Below are 16147 nucleotides of genomic sequence, written 5' to 3'. Positions count from 1 at the left end.
TTCAGATTATACATTGTTTTCTTCTATAAAAACTAGAAAACTAAGCACCACATGAACCAAGAACTCAGTCAGGTTTATTATCTTCCAGTGATTTCAAAGCCTTTTTGTTGTAATTTGCCATTTTAAAAGCAAACACTTTATCTAAATCTTTTCCATTATCTTGCATGTTGAGACTTATTTAAATCTCAAATGTGAGTAATATGGAAGGGATTGAATCCAAGATATCTCCTTCAAATGATGGAAATTCAGAATATATAAAATGAGATATGAATTCATGAAATTCTTTGGAATGCCACTGTAGTGAAGTATGTCCTTTATCTGCCTTTTTCTTGCTTCACCATTGGTACTAGTGCATAAGCAGAGAGACCAGGACCACCAAGAGGGATCTGTCAAATGCAGGATGCCTTGGAGTAGTTATCTAAAATTATTCCATTAGATGCTATTACAAAATACTTGAGACATCAATGCATTGCATAAGATGCGAAGGTTTCCACCACATGGCAGTATACACTACAGCTGAGGGCCACTGTGGAGCAGCCCCTTTGCATTTCACTGGAGATGTGCAGATCTTGATCCTGGAAAGCTCCGGTGGGGACTGGGTGGATTTCACAGTCCATTCAAGCGATAAACACAGCCCAGCATCAGCAGAAGTGTTTCCTGAGCTGTGAGGTATAGTTCATTTTCTTGCTACACCAGCACCATATAAGCAGCATGAAGAAAAGTTATCACATGGGAAGGACAGTGTCAGCCTCCCACGACCCCTCCCAGGTGGGGTCTCGCTGCGATGCTGGGGTGGCCCAGAGCAGCTGCACCATGCCGAGATCTCCCCCCGGGGAGATGTTTAATATTATTATTACTAATGTATTAGTAGTGGTACTATGGAGCAAGCAGCTGTGAGGTTCATCCAAAAATCTGGATATTGCTGGCAACTGCAACCTGAGACATCTGTGCGCCAAGTTTGTGTATTTACATGAGCCAGCGCAGCTCCATCTATAACCTTTTCTTCCTCTTTTAAATATTATTTCTTATTTCTCCTGAAAGATTCATTATAGCGAAGGACTGCAGCACAATTAAATGTACCTTTTTTTTTTTCATTTATTACTAATATTCCAAACGGTAGTATATCAGCAAACTGAATGTTCTAGGAGATAAGCACAGATGAAATCATGTATCAGCCCTGGTAGAAGTCATGCGAATTGAGTTATTTAGTTATTAGTTTGGGTGGAAAATTCTATTTCATTAAAGCCTTTGAGATCTTTAAATTCTATTTTCATTCTCCAGAGGGATGAAAATAACTTCTCAAATATTTTCACAAAAATGGAATTGTTGAAATGGCCTTGTCTGCCAGCTGCACTTTCCTAAATGTATTATATACTGACCTGAAACATGGTACACCTCCATGTAATCTCTGTTCTGCCTGACAAAGAGCAAAGATCTCAGTCATAGATCATTCTGAGCTTGGAGTAGGAACTAAACCTGGGTCTAAGCTAATCTCAGAAACTTCAGAGAAATAGGAGGCTTCTCTTGCTCTGCCTTTTGACTTATTTTCGTTGTGATGAAAAAAGCAACAGTGGCTGGGCACACAAAGCACACCGCCAGGCTGCAGAGAAATTGCTGCAAGAAAATGTGTTATTTGTAAAAATGCCAAAATACATTACAGAATGCCAGAATATTTTCATTCAGATTTTTTTATAAGTTTTAACGTATTTGCTTCATTTGAAAAATCAAGGGAGTACTCAAATTTTTCCAAACACAGAAATACTAACCCATTGCACCCATTTGATAACCTAGGCAGGGTACGAGTTAGCAGTTCAAGGACCAAAGGGGACTACCGTTGACACCAAAATGTGCAAAGCCCTCAGCAGCATTGGCGGGGCAGGGGTTCAGAGGCAGCCTCTTAGCGACCCCCAGGACACAACTGTCCCAGGGGAAGAGGCGGCAGCCGGGGTGTGCACTGGGTACAGAGCGTGCTGCGGCTCAGCCCTGAGCCCTGCTCGGCTGTGGATCAGCCGATGAGCAATTGCTTTGTACTCTCAAGTCACATAAACATATTTGTTTGATTTTTGCTTGGTTTCTGCTTGGGTTTTTTACATGCCTTTTCTTTGTCTGAAATGCTAACAGTTAGTCCTGTCTTTAGTGTGCAAAGAAAAGCAAATCAAAATAAAACCAAGTTAGATGTATGGGGCTCTAAGCAGTAGCCACACTGGCAGAAATATTTGAGATGATGCTCACGAAATACTTCTCTACAGGGCATGGGAGGCTGGACCCAGTTGGCCTCTTCTGCAATCAGTGGAAAAGCTCATTCACATCAGCAAGTGCAGGTTTGATCTTTCTGCATCCATGTCTTCATCCTCAGTGTTTACCGGTTTGTGCTGGGTGGCTGTGGGAGGAGGCGAGCCCCCAGAAATGGGACTCACGGAGCTCCCTCCAGCACCGCCGGTGCCACCTTCGCTCCTCTGCCGTCAGTCCTCCTGTCCCAGAGAGGAGGGGGAAACCCCAAAGGGATATTGCTACTTTTTGTTGTCAAATAAAAGCATTTTCTGGTGGTGAGTGTTGCAGAGGAAGAAGAGATTCAAAATTACATTTTGAATGGGGTTTTGCTGGGTTTTGCAACGAATACAGCGTAGCCCTTCCCCAGTGCTGCACAGGACAGGTTCACTGCAGGGCTGTATGGTCTCTGCCAGATTTGCTCCCTGCTGTGCTGCCAGCTCTCGCTGCTGCAAGGGCTAATCCTAACCAGTGACACAGAAAGAGCTCTTTACTTTGGGCAGCACCTTATTTATACTGTAAAGGAGCATTGTTGCTTTTAGTTATTTTTTGTGTGTGTGATGCTTTGCCATGAGAAACGATGCAAAAGTTTGTTTTTCTGTTTAATACTCCAACAGTGCATCTTTTGCAAGTGGTGGCAAAACAGCATGTGGATACCCATGGATTCAGATGTTTGGGTGGGACTCTTTTTTCCTTTGTTTTGCTTTGTTTGGTTTTCACCAAGCTTTAAAATGTTTTTGTATAAGAGGCTGGTTAAACTGCAGGCTAATAACTTAGTTGTCTTGGTTAGACGTGCAGGTACCTCTGTGGCTCGTTATTTATTTATAAACTTGCCATCTCTGCTATAAAAAGATTTGTAATACCCAATAATAAATGCATTCATCATGACATCTTCTGTAATCACTACAGTTCCTGAGCTGCTATTTGGCACTCATTAGCTGAAACTCCCATTCACCTATAATTTATGAGAAGCATACAATTATGTGTTATCACTACTTCAAGTGATTACTACACTGTATGTTTTTAAGATAATGGAATGAAACACTCCATGATGAATTACACCTCTCTAGGTAGCTTTGCTTCTGTCATTAACTCTATTATTTTACTTAAACCAACCTGGAGAGAATTGCGTTACAGGTTTGGTATTACTTTCTCAGAGAAGAGTCCCAGGTCAATACTGATCCAATAAAGGACATGACACAGCACACAGTTATCTCCCACCTTCTGTGTCCTATCTACTCATAAGGAAATCCTAATATCCAACTTGTTTTCACTTGCAAAGAATGTTTTTTCATTTTGCCTTGTTAGTGAAAAAAACCTATTCAAGGAAGAACGTGAAACATAAAACCCGAATATTAAGAAATCCCTGGAGCCCGGGCAGCTGCAGCCTGTGTGACTGCTCTGCCTGGAGAAGGGAAAGGTGAAGTTATCACAGCTCTGCTGTGGAGCAGGAGCACCCACGCCTTTGCTTGTAGACATTTTTTCCTCACTATGTTTGATGCATTTTATACTTAACAGCTGAGCAGGTAGAGACATTCTCACTGTTGCATTGATTCTGCAGGCAGACATCATAAAATTTCCCGACGTTAGGAGGCAATGCAGTAGTTAGCAGGTTCACAGTACTGTATGGTCCCAGTGGCCAACCTCGCAGCAGAAGGGAGTCTGCAGTATCGGGAGAAACAGTTGAGGCAGCCAAGGAAGCCAGGACAGCCTCCTCGCCAGCAGAAGGGAATCTCCCACCCCTTGTCAAGCTGCTGATAACGGGGTCTCTGGGCAGCGTGACGTGGAGAATCACCTAACAGAGCACAGATCTAGGGGTTTTTCCTACATTTTTCTTTTATCTCCAGTTTTCTCCTAGACCAAGCTGGTAGGGGCTGCTCTCTGCTCCCCGGGTGCAGGCGATATCCACTGCTCGCATCCTGTCTCACTCTTTACTGTAATGTGCTGCAGCTGGTGCGAGCCCCGCATCGCCACGATGCTGTATTCATTATCAAATTACAGCATTTATGTGGATGTTGAGTATAACAGCCATCCAACATTCATTATTTTATCCTGAGTGCGCATTACTGTAATAGCCTCCCGTTGTAAGCCCTCATTTTTTTGTCAGAGCTTATTGTGTCAGTGAAGAAACCTTTGTTTCATTTTAGCATTAAAAATAAAGACTAATGTAACTGTTCTGAAACCGAAATAAATGCAGTTAATTAGTATCATCACTGTTTTAATTCAGTTACATATTTCTGGATGATAAAATCCTTTAATAACATGCTGTGATATTGAAAATTTGGAAAGTAACATGGTATGTTCACGGACCCAATGTTTTCTCATTCTCTAGGTATGATCCTTTGCCTTGCCATGGTCTCAGAGGTTATGTTGCTTTTTATTCCTTTACTTTGTGTTTCAGTGTCGTGTGTCAAAAAAGCAGGGGGAAAAAATTGCCATCTGGGTAGGCTTTCACCATCAGAAGAAACAGCTGACTTATCTATTCCTATAAAATAAACATGATTAGCTCTTGAATTTTCAAAGACCTCTATCCCTTAAGAAAAGTACAAAATAATAAAGACAAAACCATGCAGTGAATTGTTTCCTTACTTTTCTGCATTGGCAATTTCTTCTTCATAATTTCTGGAAGTCAGTGTTTCTGTATCATAAATCTTTAGGAATCAATAAATATCAAATGCAGCAGCCAGCCCCTTTTTAATATTTCAAATAATATGATTAAGCTGGGAGTAACTCTCTGAAAATGAAACAAAGACTATCAGAACCAATAATATTTTGTGATATTGTTTCTGAGCCTTCAAAGAGAAAATATTATGTGCTTCCATGAAATAAGTAATTAATAACTAATATTTCTTAGCTTTACACTATACTGTTTTGTTCATTTTAATATGAAAATATATCTGCGAAAAGGGGTGGGAATATTTTTGTATAAATAAAAACAACAAATGAATTTATTGCAGTTGTAATACTCACAGCTTCTCTGTCCTTGCCATGGAAAAAAACCACTTCTTTGTGGCAGGGGGGAAATACACATTATGGTAATGGCTGGTTGTTATGATGAATGTTAGAGGCCAGGAAACCCCTGTGAAAGTGGTCTTTCGCCTGGCTTGGATGGATTGGCAGGTACTGAGGTTGAAACCCATACAGATTAAAATTCAAATAACATCAGCTGTAGAGCAAATTACATTTAAAATCTTGTAGAAGAGTAAACACTTTTGCTGTTAATTTACTAATATTTTACTGATTTTCCATTTTAAATGTTTCAGATTTAGGGATTAATCCATGTTTTATCTGCAGACAGATTTCCTAGAATATCTTAAAGCATCCCAAGGTAGAAAAGTTTATAAAATCAAGAAGCTGGAGATGTGTAATGAAGAAGATATATTCTGCTTTCTCTTCCAGTCGTTTCGTCCTGCTTTCTCTCCCAGCCTTGTCTTTTGTTTCAAACACAGGCTGGCAGGTACCTGGCAACTTTGTCATGGCCAGCTATAGAGCAAAAAATCTGATGAGTTCTCATGGTTAATAAACTACACGTCAATTCTCTGGAACGGTGGAAGTGGCATAGGAACAGATCAGGGAGGTTAATTATGCTAATTACTCATGAAAATTCAGGTAGCACGTATCCCCATTTATTTCAGGCAGTTTGCCAGATAAAAAGCTCATACTTTTTTCTGCTCCTTTTGGAAAAGTCCACGGGTCAGCAAATATTTAAAGAATTATCTTGGTTTCTCCCTAAGTTTGCAGATCTCCAGTTCTGAGCTGCTATTTTAGAAAGCAATGTAATGGACTGCTGAGAATTGCAGAAAATAGAGGGTAGTAGGTTTGGAAGAACTTCTTTATTTAAAGGAGGTAATTACAAATAAGTGCATTGATATGGTGCTACATGAATTATTCGACTGCAAACACTGGGTAAAATATCTCAGGCGTGTCTTGTCTGTTCAGCTTGAAAGGGGAGGAGATGCTATGACATCGTTATCTTCTTTGCTGTCAGTGCAACAGATTAGTCTGCTATTTGCCCGAAGATGCCTTGGAGCAGAGGCTGTGGGAGGGACAAGGCAATGCTGGAGACTCGGTCATCCCCCCGCACTGTGCTGGTAAGAGCAAGAAAGGTTTTCCTGGAGGGATCCCCCCTGGGTGGCTTTCCCCTGCCGGAGCAGCTGCAGAGGGACCGGTCTCCTGTGGTATCTCCTTGCTGGTGCTTGGAGGGAGACTGGTTTTGGAGACTTTCCATCCTGTATAGGGTAGACACGCTGCATGTTTTGAACCTGAAGAGAAAACTTGCTCCAAAAAAGGATTTGGTACCAACTACAGTTCATGGTGCTTAAAAAGCAGAACGTATGCAGAGGAAAGATCAAAGGAAAAAGGCTCATTTGTGCATGTTAACACCTCGATGTATAATCAGAACTCCTTCTGCCACTGACATGAAAAGACAAAGAACAACGGAAAACTTGGGACTTGCTGGATGAAGAGAAGGAAAACTGGTACCAGGGTGGGAGGAAGGAGAAAGGGTTTGGCAGCCAGGCAGATGAAGGGGTGGTGGGAGCAGAAGCTGTGGTGGACATGGTGATGTGGTGGCGCCAGGGCACGTGTGGAGAGGAGGTAGGATGCTGGGAGTGGGGTTCATAGGGGAAAAAAGCAGAGTTTGCAGTGTTCGCAGGACCTACATTAAATGCTGCAAAGTTCACAAATGTTTGCTGTCAGCTGGTGGCTGTGTAGAGTGAAAGAAACTGAAAGCTATATTTGATCCATTAGCACCACTTTTCTTTAATCCTGACTTGTCTGGTGCTGTTTCAGAAATGCAGCACACAAGAATTTGCAGTGGGTTTGGTATTTGCTGTGAGCAGGGGAGGGCAGGCGGCTCAGCACCTGGGGGTGAATTGGTGCTGGAAAGGTGCATGTTCATATAAAGAAACCTCATCACATCTCAGCTGAGTGCTGCTGTCATTCTTTAAACATTTTTAAAAGTAGATCTAAGGACTTCGACATACAATGGAGATGCCAGGCAAAGCAAAGCCAGTTATTTATTTTAGATCTTTTTTGGCTGCTGTGAGAGTTTTGGGGGTCTGATTTTAAGCTCTGTTTTAAAACAGCTGCTTGTCTCCCCTGTTTTACATAACTCCTGTTTATCAGACTTTCCAGAAACTAACTGTGTAGATTTCTGTCCCATTCACGACAGAAGAGTCTCCCTCTGCAGGATAATTTAACATTTGCATGTTTCATAAATAAATAGTGTTGCTTCTTGGGGGGCGGGAAGTCTTCCTAAGATTAAGACTTTTAAACTCTCTTAAGTCTTTTTTGTTATTAATATCCTGTATGCCTTGCTTCCTGGGTGCAATTCCTCTGTAATTTTTAATGCTTGCTACACTTCAGAGATCATTTAGCTCCAGCAGTTGCAGCTGAGTGCTGGCCAAGTCTTCTCCACAAGCAACCTCCCAGTCCTTGTGTTCACTCTTCCAGGCCTGGCAGTGGGTAGCACAGGTTAACTCCCTGAGAAAATGGTGAAACTGGGTCTGCAGCATCTTTACACACTGGATATACTGAGCTTGTGCTGGCACATGCGCTGTTGGGGGCAGCTGGGCGTGGATCTCGAGCTTCAGGCACAGAGGCAGATGGGGCTTGGCGTGCACCAGCCAGGTCACCGGCCATTGATGCATTACCTCCCTGATGGTCTGAGACTGTTCTGTAAATAAAATTTTAAAAAAGCTGTGATGATAATGAGCAGCTGTGCATTTTACTATGCAGAATTCCATGCTTTGAGCTATAGTAGACATGAGAAAACCAATTTTGATCACAAAAGTAAAAGGATCACCTATAATTGCATCTGAGTTATTTTTATTTTTCAGAGAAGTTTCCTTAGTGTAACAAACTTTTAAGATGTTATTCATAAGAATCCATGGAGAACCTGGAGAAGACATTTATCAGATCACCAGTAAAAGGACTTTGCAAAAGTTCTTAGCAGGTTTCTGGTGTGATTTTCTTGTTCCGGAGCTTGGATGTACCATTTTATGTTCTGAGCTTCTGGGTGTTTTTCTAGGCTGAACTCTGACCCTCGTGTTTCTCTCTCCCCTTGCTGCTTAGCTCAAAGCCAATCTCCTTTAAAACAGAAAAATTTTAGCAACACTGTTTTTTGCAAAGGTTTTCTATGTTCTGAGGAAAGTGGCTATAACTCAATGCCAAAACCAATTTCACAGGAAAAAAAGATGCCGTAGTAAGCAATAACAACTCCGTTAAGTGCTTCACATCTGCTTTGGTGAACACTCACCCACTGCAGGGTGATGGAAAGGGGATGCTGTCATCCCTTGTGGGTGTTACAGTCAGCTCCTCCAGCACCCAAAGCACCAGTTATATAAAACTGTAAAAATTTTCAAGTCAAATTCTTCTAGGTTTTCAGGGAAAAGAAAGGATTCCAGGACTTTCTGTAAATGAGATGGAACTTTTAACCTGAACTACAATGGGATTACTGGTTTTAGAGACACAGCCTGCTCAGAAATGAGTCATGTTCTGACCTGGAATATGTGTCTTACCATTTAGAGGATGTGTTTTATGGAGGAAGCACCTCACAGTGTGTCACTTGGTGTCTCCTCTAAGTCAGAGATGTGTTCTGAATGACTCTGCAGCTGGGCAGTGCAATAGCCCCCGGCTGGCATTTCCCGGCCGGACAGCTTTCCCGCGGCTCCTTGTGCTCACCTCCCACAGTCCCACCTGAGGAGGGAGCAGAGCAGAAACAGATGAGGTGGGAGCACTAAATGGAGCCCCATGGGGCTGAATGGGTGTATTTAAAAAGTTGTATGGGTTGAATTTACCTGCAGATTAATAAGACAGTTTTTAACTTACTTATCCTTTTAGCTTTGCAGCCCAGGTCAAGGAAGAAGTTGCACAAGAAGTGAGGATAATGGTAGCTTTAGGTCCTACTTGAGTAAAGATTTTTTTTCATTTTAAGTACTGCCCAAGTACTATCCAGGTGTAACCCCAGACAGTGTATTGAAGGCTGTTTGGAGACAGGTGTATGCAAATATTCATGTGATATATGGAACATAGAAAGCTTTTTGTGCAATCCCATGCAGTTTGTTTCAAGGGCAGTAAGGTAGGAGCTCCAACCCTGGCTGCACTATGAAGGCTCTTGTAAAAAGAGGCCATGTGCAGTTTTAATTAAGCAACTGAGAAGACCAGTTTTTTACAAAGATTAATAGGTCTATGTTTTAATTATTGGGAAATAAAAGACTAGAGAGCGAGAAAAGTGGGAGGTATCAAAAAGAGAGGATAAAAACTTTAAGGAAGATGGGTGAGATTATATTTTTCTGCACTTGCAAATTACAGAAGATCATCCCCATTAATAATGACTGGAAAAATAATAAAATACCTTCAGCCATATCTGACTGTTAACATTAAAATCATATGGATAAAATAAAAAAGCATTTTTTATGCTTGTTGAGTAGAGAATTTCTGATTACAATCATCAGTTAAAAAATGAATTGTTCTTTTTTCCAATCTTCCAAGTTTAAAAATAGAAGAATTATCTTCAGACATCAGCTATAGTTTAATCAATACTTTTCCAAGCAATGTAAAGGTAAAAAGAGCAAAAGTTGCTTTTATTTAATGATTGTTATGCTTTCTTTAATTGTGCTACAGTGTTATTATTAACTTCTCAAAATAATTGGTCCTATGCATAGATTTTAAAAATTACATTGCAGAAAATGCTGCCATGATGCGCAGGAAGTTTAAAAATAAACAAAATATAAGGAAAGAGAGGAAAGGGGGAAGAGAGGGAAGGCCACTAATATTTGTAGTTTCTACTGGTTGTCATCTTTTCAATAAATTATTTTCCATACATTACTGTAAGAAATGTTTTATTGTTGGACTTCATTAAACATCAGTGTGCTTTCACTTGAATTGTCCACCAGTGATCGGCGGTGATTGACCACAGCTCCCGCAGTCCTGATGCTGACCTCTGGCAGAAGCAACTGTGCACCTTCAATAATGTGATCCCACAGGGATTTGTGTGTGCTGATCTAGAACTGTGCATTGATCTGGTGTCATTATTCAATACATTTATGACACTTACAACTAGGAGAATTTGAAGAAGAGTTGGGCACTTAGCTTGAGGCTCAGATTCATCCTAAGGGAACTGCAGTGGAAGGCTGCCAGCTCTTCATAGGTTCACATGAAATCAAAACTCTTCTCAAACTCACTTCTCAGGTTTGCTGAAAACTTGTGTTTAAGTTCCCTGAAATGTTTGGAAGACTTAATGGGCAAATCGTTCCAGAGTGCAAACCCAAATTTTAAGTTTTTAGTAGAACTTAGTTTGGTGATTCCTCTTTTAGGGTTTGTAACATATTTTGCTCAACTAGACTGCTGCAGTCTTAAGGAAATAGAGGTTTTCATGGAGGACTTTGGTTAGCATTGTCCTGTGCACGTGCACCCCAGGCGCAGAGCATGGGCACTGCACCGCCTGGCTGAGGTGCACACCAGCACGTGCACAGCGAGGGGCAGCTGGGGCACGTGGACCCAGCTGGGTTCAGCTGGGTTCCCGGTAGTTCTCACTGGTTTCCTTTGCGAGGTCTTGTCTCTTTATAGCGGCCTTTCCTCCCCAGTCCTCACTCACAAGACGCCTGGGTTGTTGCCGAGCGTGCCCCGATCCCTGCCAGTGCACTGGCATGGAGAGGGATATGGACAGGGAGAGCATGCACATGCAGCAAGGCAATTCGTCTTCTTGTAGGAGCTGAACCATTGCAGGGTTTCAGTCAAAAGAGCCAATGTGTTTCCAGATATGTTCATGTTCATGCAATGAAAATAATACATAGTTATCACTTATTATCTGCAGTTTAAAAAATAATATTAAAATACCGTTCTTAGTTAAAATGAAGAAGTGCATCCAGAGATCAAGTATGTGAGAAATACAATTGTAGGGAGAAATGCAAAGGTTGTGTAAAAGATCGGTTGTGGTATTGCAGTCTGAGTCCCTGCGCACTGGTTGGAACCCATGGGCTTGCTTGAGGCCGGTATTTTTGTTGTTCTCAGTGTTTATTCTTTGTAAATGTTCATCCGTATAAAATTGGTTGATTATGTCACACCAAACATGTGGAAAGACTGCTCTTTCATAGAAAATTTTAAAGATATGGGAGGAAAAAAAGACCAAACCTTCATTTAAAGGGGAAAAAATCCTTATTTGTCCTTATTTCTGTTCCTCTGCAATAACTACAGTGCAGAATCATTGCCTCCAATGGCCAGGAACACACATGGGTGAATGCATGGTCCAAGTTGCCTGCAGAATACTTTTAAGCAACAACCGCGTTTTCAGAAATGAGAAGTGATTTGCAAACAGAAAGGGATTAAATTTGTTAGATTGGAAAACATTTCTGAGATTAATCATTTGATTGCTTCTTCCATGGAGTAAATATGCACTTTATCCATTGCATCTCACGTGCATAGTGGGAAAACACAGCATGTTGGCTGCTATTTAATTTGAAGGCTGTCCTGTGCAAAATATTTCAGCCAAGTTCTGCAACATTTTCAAATCAGTTCACTCCCACAGTGTTAGGGAACTTGCATGAGTTTTGAATAAAGGTAGAGAAAAGGCTGCTTTAGGGTATTGAAAGAGCTTGGCTGAGGTAAAATATTTAACCCGTTTTCAAAGAACCTTATTTGGAATACCATTTTTAGTTTGAAGCCAACATTATTCCACAATATAACATGGTTAGTCAGGGTCTGAAGAAAAAACTGAAATGTTTTCTCCTAGTTACATTTTTAGAAATAACTTTTGTGATTTTGTTTTCATCAAACTTGAAAATCTCCCTGAACAAGTAAAAATCTGTTCCATTTTTAGTCCTTGGTTTTCATGACTTATACAGCAGTTGTATACTGCATAGTTTTTGTTAATTAGTGGGGTATAAAAGAAAGTTGATTTTAGCAGGTTTTCATCTCTATCCATGATAACCATGCACCTAGAAATTAATAAAGCAAAATTTCTTATTTGTTTTAGTAAGTTATTTTAAGAAAATACGTTCGTATTCAAGTAAAACAGCAAGAGGTCTCATATTCCTTTCTGCGCTGCTGGATCTTGCCTTTTCTCAGCAAGAAAACCTTGATATCAAAAGGGCTGTGTTTATATGAGAAGTTTTTGGGAACCTTTGCAGCTTTCAGAGCAGATGCCATGCAGAAGCTGTGAGGATGCTTTGGAGCTGCTGCAACAGCAGCCCCGAGCACTGCCCTTCTCAGCATGATTTTCAGGTGGTTCACTTTGCATCTGATGAGAATTCCACTTTTGTCTTTAATTAATAACCAAAAATTTAAACTTTTTTTTTTTTAAGCAAGGCTTATTTTTTTCTTACAAGCTGCAGAGAGCAGGGAATTTGTAAGGCGAGGCTGGTTTTGTGTGCTGGGAGAGGAGAAGGCTGGTTTTCTCTCTTGTGGGAAGAAGCCATAGTGCTAACGCTTTCTTGCATGTTTTTGGATGTATGTGTATAAACAACGAGGGAGTTAAGTAAAATGGTAAACAGTCACTGAAACTACAGGCTACCTTCAAAAATATTCATTTATAACTGACTGTATCCAGCTGCTGCAGAAATACCAGTAGAAAAGAGACGCATTGTAGAAAAAGTCAGTCAATCTGAGGTTTCTCTGCTTCTCCCCAGTCTTCTGTTCATTAGAATCCATTTGAAAATGTTCGTAAGACTTTGAAAGCAGCTTCTTGCCTTCTCCGAATGGGACCAGATCCTACAAAGCTCCTCCTGCAGGGATTCACAGACATCTGCTGCGCTCTCCATCCTCAAAGTGATACTTCCCCGTGACATCCCAATTCTCTGCTATATAAACTGTGATTTTTTATCCTGTATCGTATGCAGCTTCTCTCAGAACCCTTTCACATTTCATGTTGAGATCATTAATTAAATGAATGAATAGTTATTTTCACGATCCATTTCTGAAGAATTTCAGCCTGATGCTTCTAGTTTCTTATTCCTAAGGGGAATGCCATTTTTCCCCTTAAACAATACCACCATATGCTTAAGGTACGAAATCACCATTTTCTCCCACCTAAGTTTCCATAGTTGCGCTATTTTAATGTTTTATCAAAGAGATGAGATCTATTGCATTCCCTTCTTCTGATGGATTTCCTTCATGTAAAAAACCTCTTTATCAAATAAAAATGTCCCATTAGTCTGTTGCACTTTGTATTTCCTTCCTTCAACTTTTAAAGTTGTTTTAAAGCCTTAAATTCTATGTGGGCATGGTGGTTAGCCTAAAATTTGCCTGATTCACTCTCCTCATTTCCTTAAATGTAGGTAATATATTTATGATTTCCCAGTCACATAGGTTTAAAAAAACCCATATGCTCCTGGATTTACAGTTTCATGCTCTCAAACATGACTCCACTGATGTTTTTCTCTGCCCTTGACTCCATTAGCTGCTCTGCCTTTTCCTGCATGCTGGATGTCACCTTCTTTATGGAAAACTGGAGCATAGTGCTCACTTAATTTTTGAGCCATAGTTAAATATCCTTAACCTCACTGCAGACAGGCTCAGTCTTTTTCATCAGCTCATAGAAATAAAGTTCCTTCTGCATGCTTTCTCTGTCCTTTTTTCCCCTCACTTCTCAGCCACCAAGAGGGACTCTCTTTGCTGGCTGTTCCTCCTGGACACTATTCTCCCAGCCCTATTTTCCCATGCTCTCTACCCAAGCTATCACTGTTTTCTTTTGCTCAGGTCTCATCTCCTGTCTCCAGTCCTCTTTTTATGACAAACACTTCCTTGTCTATGGCAAGGTGATACTTGAAGTATCTCCAGTGTTTGTGTTCTCCTTGTATTCTCATACTTCACACAGTCCTGTGCTCTGCTGGTGTTTACTGATTTTCTTCCAATCATTATGTTTTCTTTCCTCGCTTGCTGCTCTTTCATGTGTTTTCCTGGCTGCTCACAAAAATCGTCATTCTGGCTGAAGTTCAAGAGAGCATCCCTACGCTGCCTTGCCTAGAGATTGCTTTCACTGCCAAACACTGCAAAGTAGAATATAGACTGCATTGTCCAAGCATCAGTTGACCACACAGTCAAAATGTGTAGGATTGAGGAGTCATCTCTAGTGTCCTTTCTCTCTCCTGCTCTCCCACCTGCCCCCAGTGTCACTCCCCTCTTTCCAGATGACAGAAAAGTTTGATAGTAACTCCAAAGCCATTGGTTGCATTAAAAATTGCAGCATCTCCTGGGACTATTTTTATCCTACCAGCCTGGGACCATTTTTATCCTACCAGCCTGTGTGCCACTGAGTGGCCACTCCTTTACCTCTACCAGTGACACAGGTTCCTCAGCTCTGGTACAGCTTTGCATCCTCTGGCATCACCCTGTTCCCCCCGGCCACTGCTCTGCCCATCCGAGGTTCAGGAGCGCCACACTCTCACACCAGCACCGGCTCACCTCTGTGGGGATCCCACCCCAACAAACGTCTGCTTTCCTTCTTATTTACTTAATTGTGCTAAGAAGTACCATCAACATTATTCACCAGCTTCTTACTGCTTTTTCCACAAAGTTTTAGTAATTGCACTTGATGCCGTGCTATCCTTAGGACTTGTCAGTGACATTTAACGGTATCCTTCACAGTGCAGTTCTCCTCATCCCAGTGTGCAAGTGAGCAACTTAAGATGGAAAGCTATTTTAAAGAGAAATTAGAAAAGTTTCCTAAATGCAATACAAAATATTGACAACCGCAACATATTGCAGTGCCTAATTACCTTAGTAGAAGGTTATACTTCTGTCACGCCTGGGTGGCTTTTTTTTTGGTTGCATATCTACAGAAAAGATTTTCAATTAACATTGCCCTTTAATACTCTGACTGGTTTTTGAATCTACAGATGGTGAAACAGACTACAAATTAGATTTTGCAATATACCTTGTTCTTTGTATTTCTCAACTGATTAGTTTCAGACAGTTTGCAGTTCCTACACTGGTGTGTTCAGCTCGCAATTCCCTCGCAATCTCCAGTGCCATGTTCAAACCCCCAAGATATTGTGTAGAAATGCTGTCAAACTCTTCAGATGTACATGTTTTCATTCTCCAGCTGGACTTTTTACTCATTTTAAAAAAACAAAGTATTTACTTTATGGAGGAATACTTTTGAACTAAAATTTAGAAGGAAAGGAATGTCTGGGGTACATCTGCTTCTGATTTTAGGGGTGTTGTTATGCACTGAGCTCTGATTAAGGTGACTATTATACCCTGAAAAGCACTATTTTTAGTTATCGTTCTAATAATAATTGTAAAAAAGCTAAAGGGTGGAATAATAAACAAATCACATCCATTTGAGTCACTACCATACCAAAGATGTTTTAAAAAATATTTAGTAGAACTATGCTTTATATTTCATTGTTGTTGTCAGCAGGGAAATCCATGCTAATTGAATGTATGTTTGCTTTAAATGAGATGTCTTGAATATGATTAGCAATGACAAATCTAATAACCTTTTGAAAAGAAAAAAATATTGTTTTGGATTCTAAGATGTCAGTATAGTTTTTGGTGGAAGAAGTCTTCTTGGTTCCTTAACTAAGCAAGCAGAAGTTTATTGTGTCTTAGGAAAAGGACACAAATTTTGCACAGGCACACATGCCTACTCCTGATCCTTACAGGCTGAAACTGGAGCAGAAAGGGCTGCTCTGATGAAGTCATTGAGTCAAAAGTTCAGAAATAACTGAGACCTTCTACCTACTGCTCCATTGAACACTCACAGCAGGAAAATCAGAAAGGAAGAATATAGCAGAAAAATATATTTATGTTTATTGTGTGTTTGTAAGACAGGCTTTTGGTTTTATGATGATAAAATGACAAATGACAAATGACTCATGTTTTGAGGTTCAACTCTAATATATTATAGCTGTATTCAGTCTAAAAATCAATAGCA

The 16147-nt window shown here is 40.6% G+C and overlaps 1 protein-coding gene across 1 annotated transcript in view; it reads left to right on the top strand.

The window, feature by feature from the left end:
• Positions 1 to 5322: 5322 nt before the first annotated feature.
• NEGR1 (neuronal growth regulator 1) overlaps positions 5323 to 16147 on the top strand; it is a 170602-nt gene continuing 159777 nt past the window's right edge. The window contains exons 1-4 of the mRNA XM_009320667.1: positions 5323 to 5388; positions 6257 to 6359; positions 6695 to 6864; positions 8649 to 8683. Coding sequence (XP_009318942.1) covers positions 5323 to 5388; positions 6257 to 6359; positions 6695 to 6864; positions 8649 to 8683 — 374 coding nt within the window. The remainder of the gene's footprint in view (positions 5389 to 6256; positions 6360 to 6694; positions 6865 to 8648; positions 8684 to 16147) is intronic.

The sequence above is a fragment of the Pygoscelis adeliae genome, unplaced genomic scaffold, assembly GCF_000699105.1.
Source record: "Pygoscelis adeliae isolate BGI_AS28 unplaced genomic scaffold, ASM69910v1 Scaffold402, whole genome shotgun sequence".
Taxonomy (NCBI): Eukaryota; Metazoa; Chordata; class Aves; order Sphenisciformes; family Spheniscidae; genus Pygoscelis; species Pygoscelis adeliae.
This window is presented reverse-complemented; position numbering and strand designations above follow the sequence as displayed.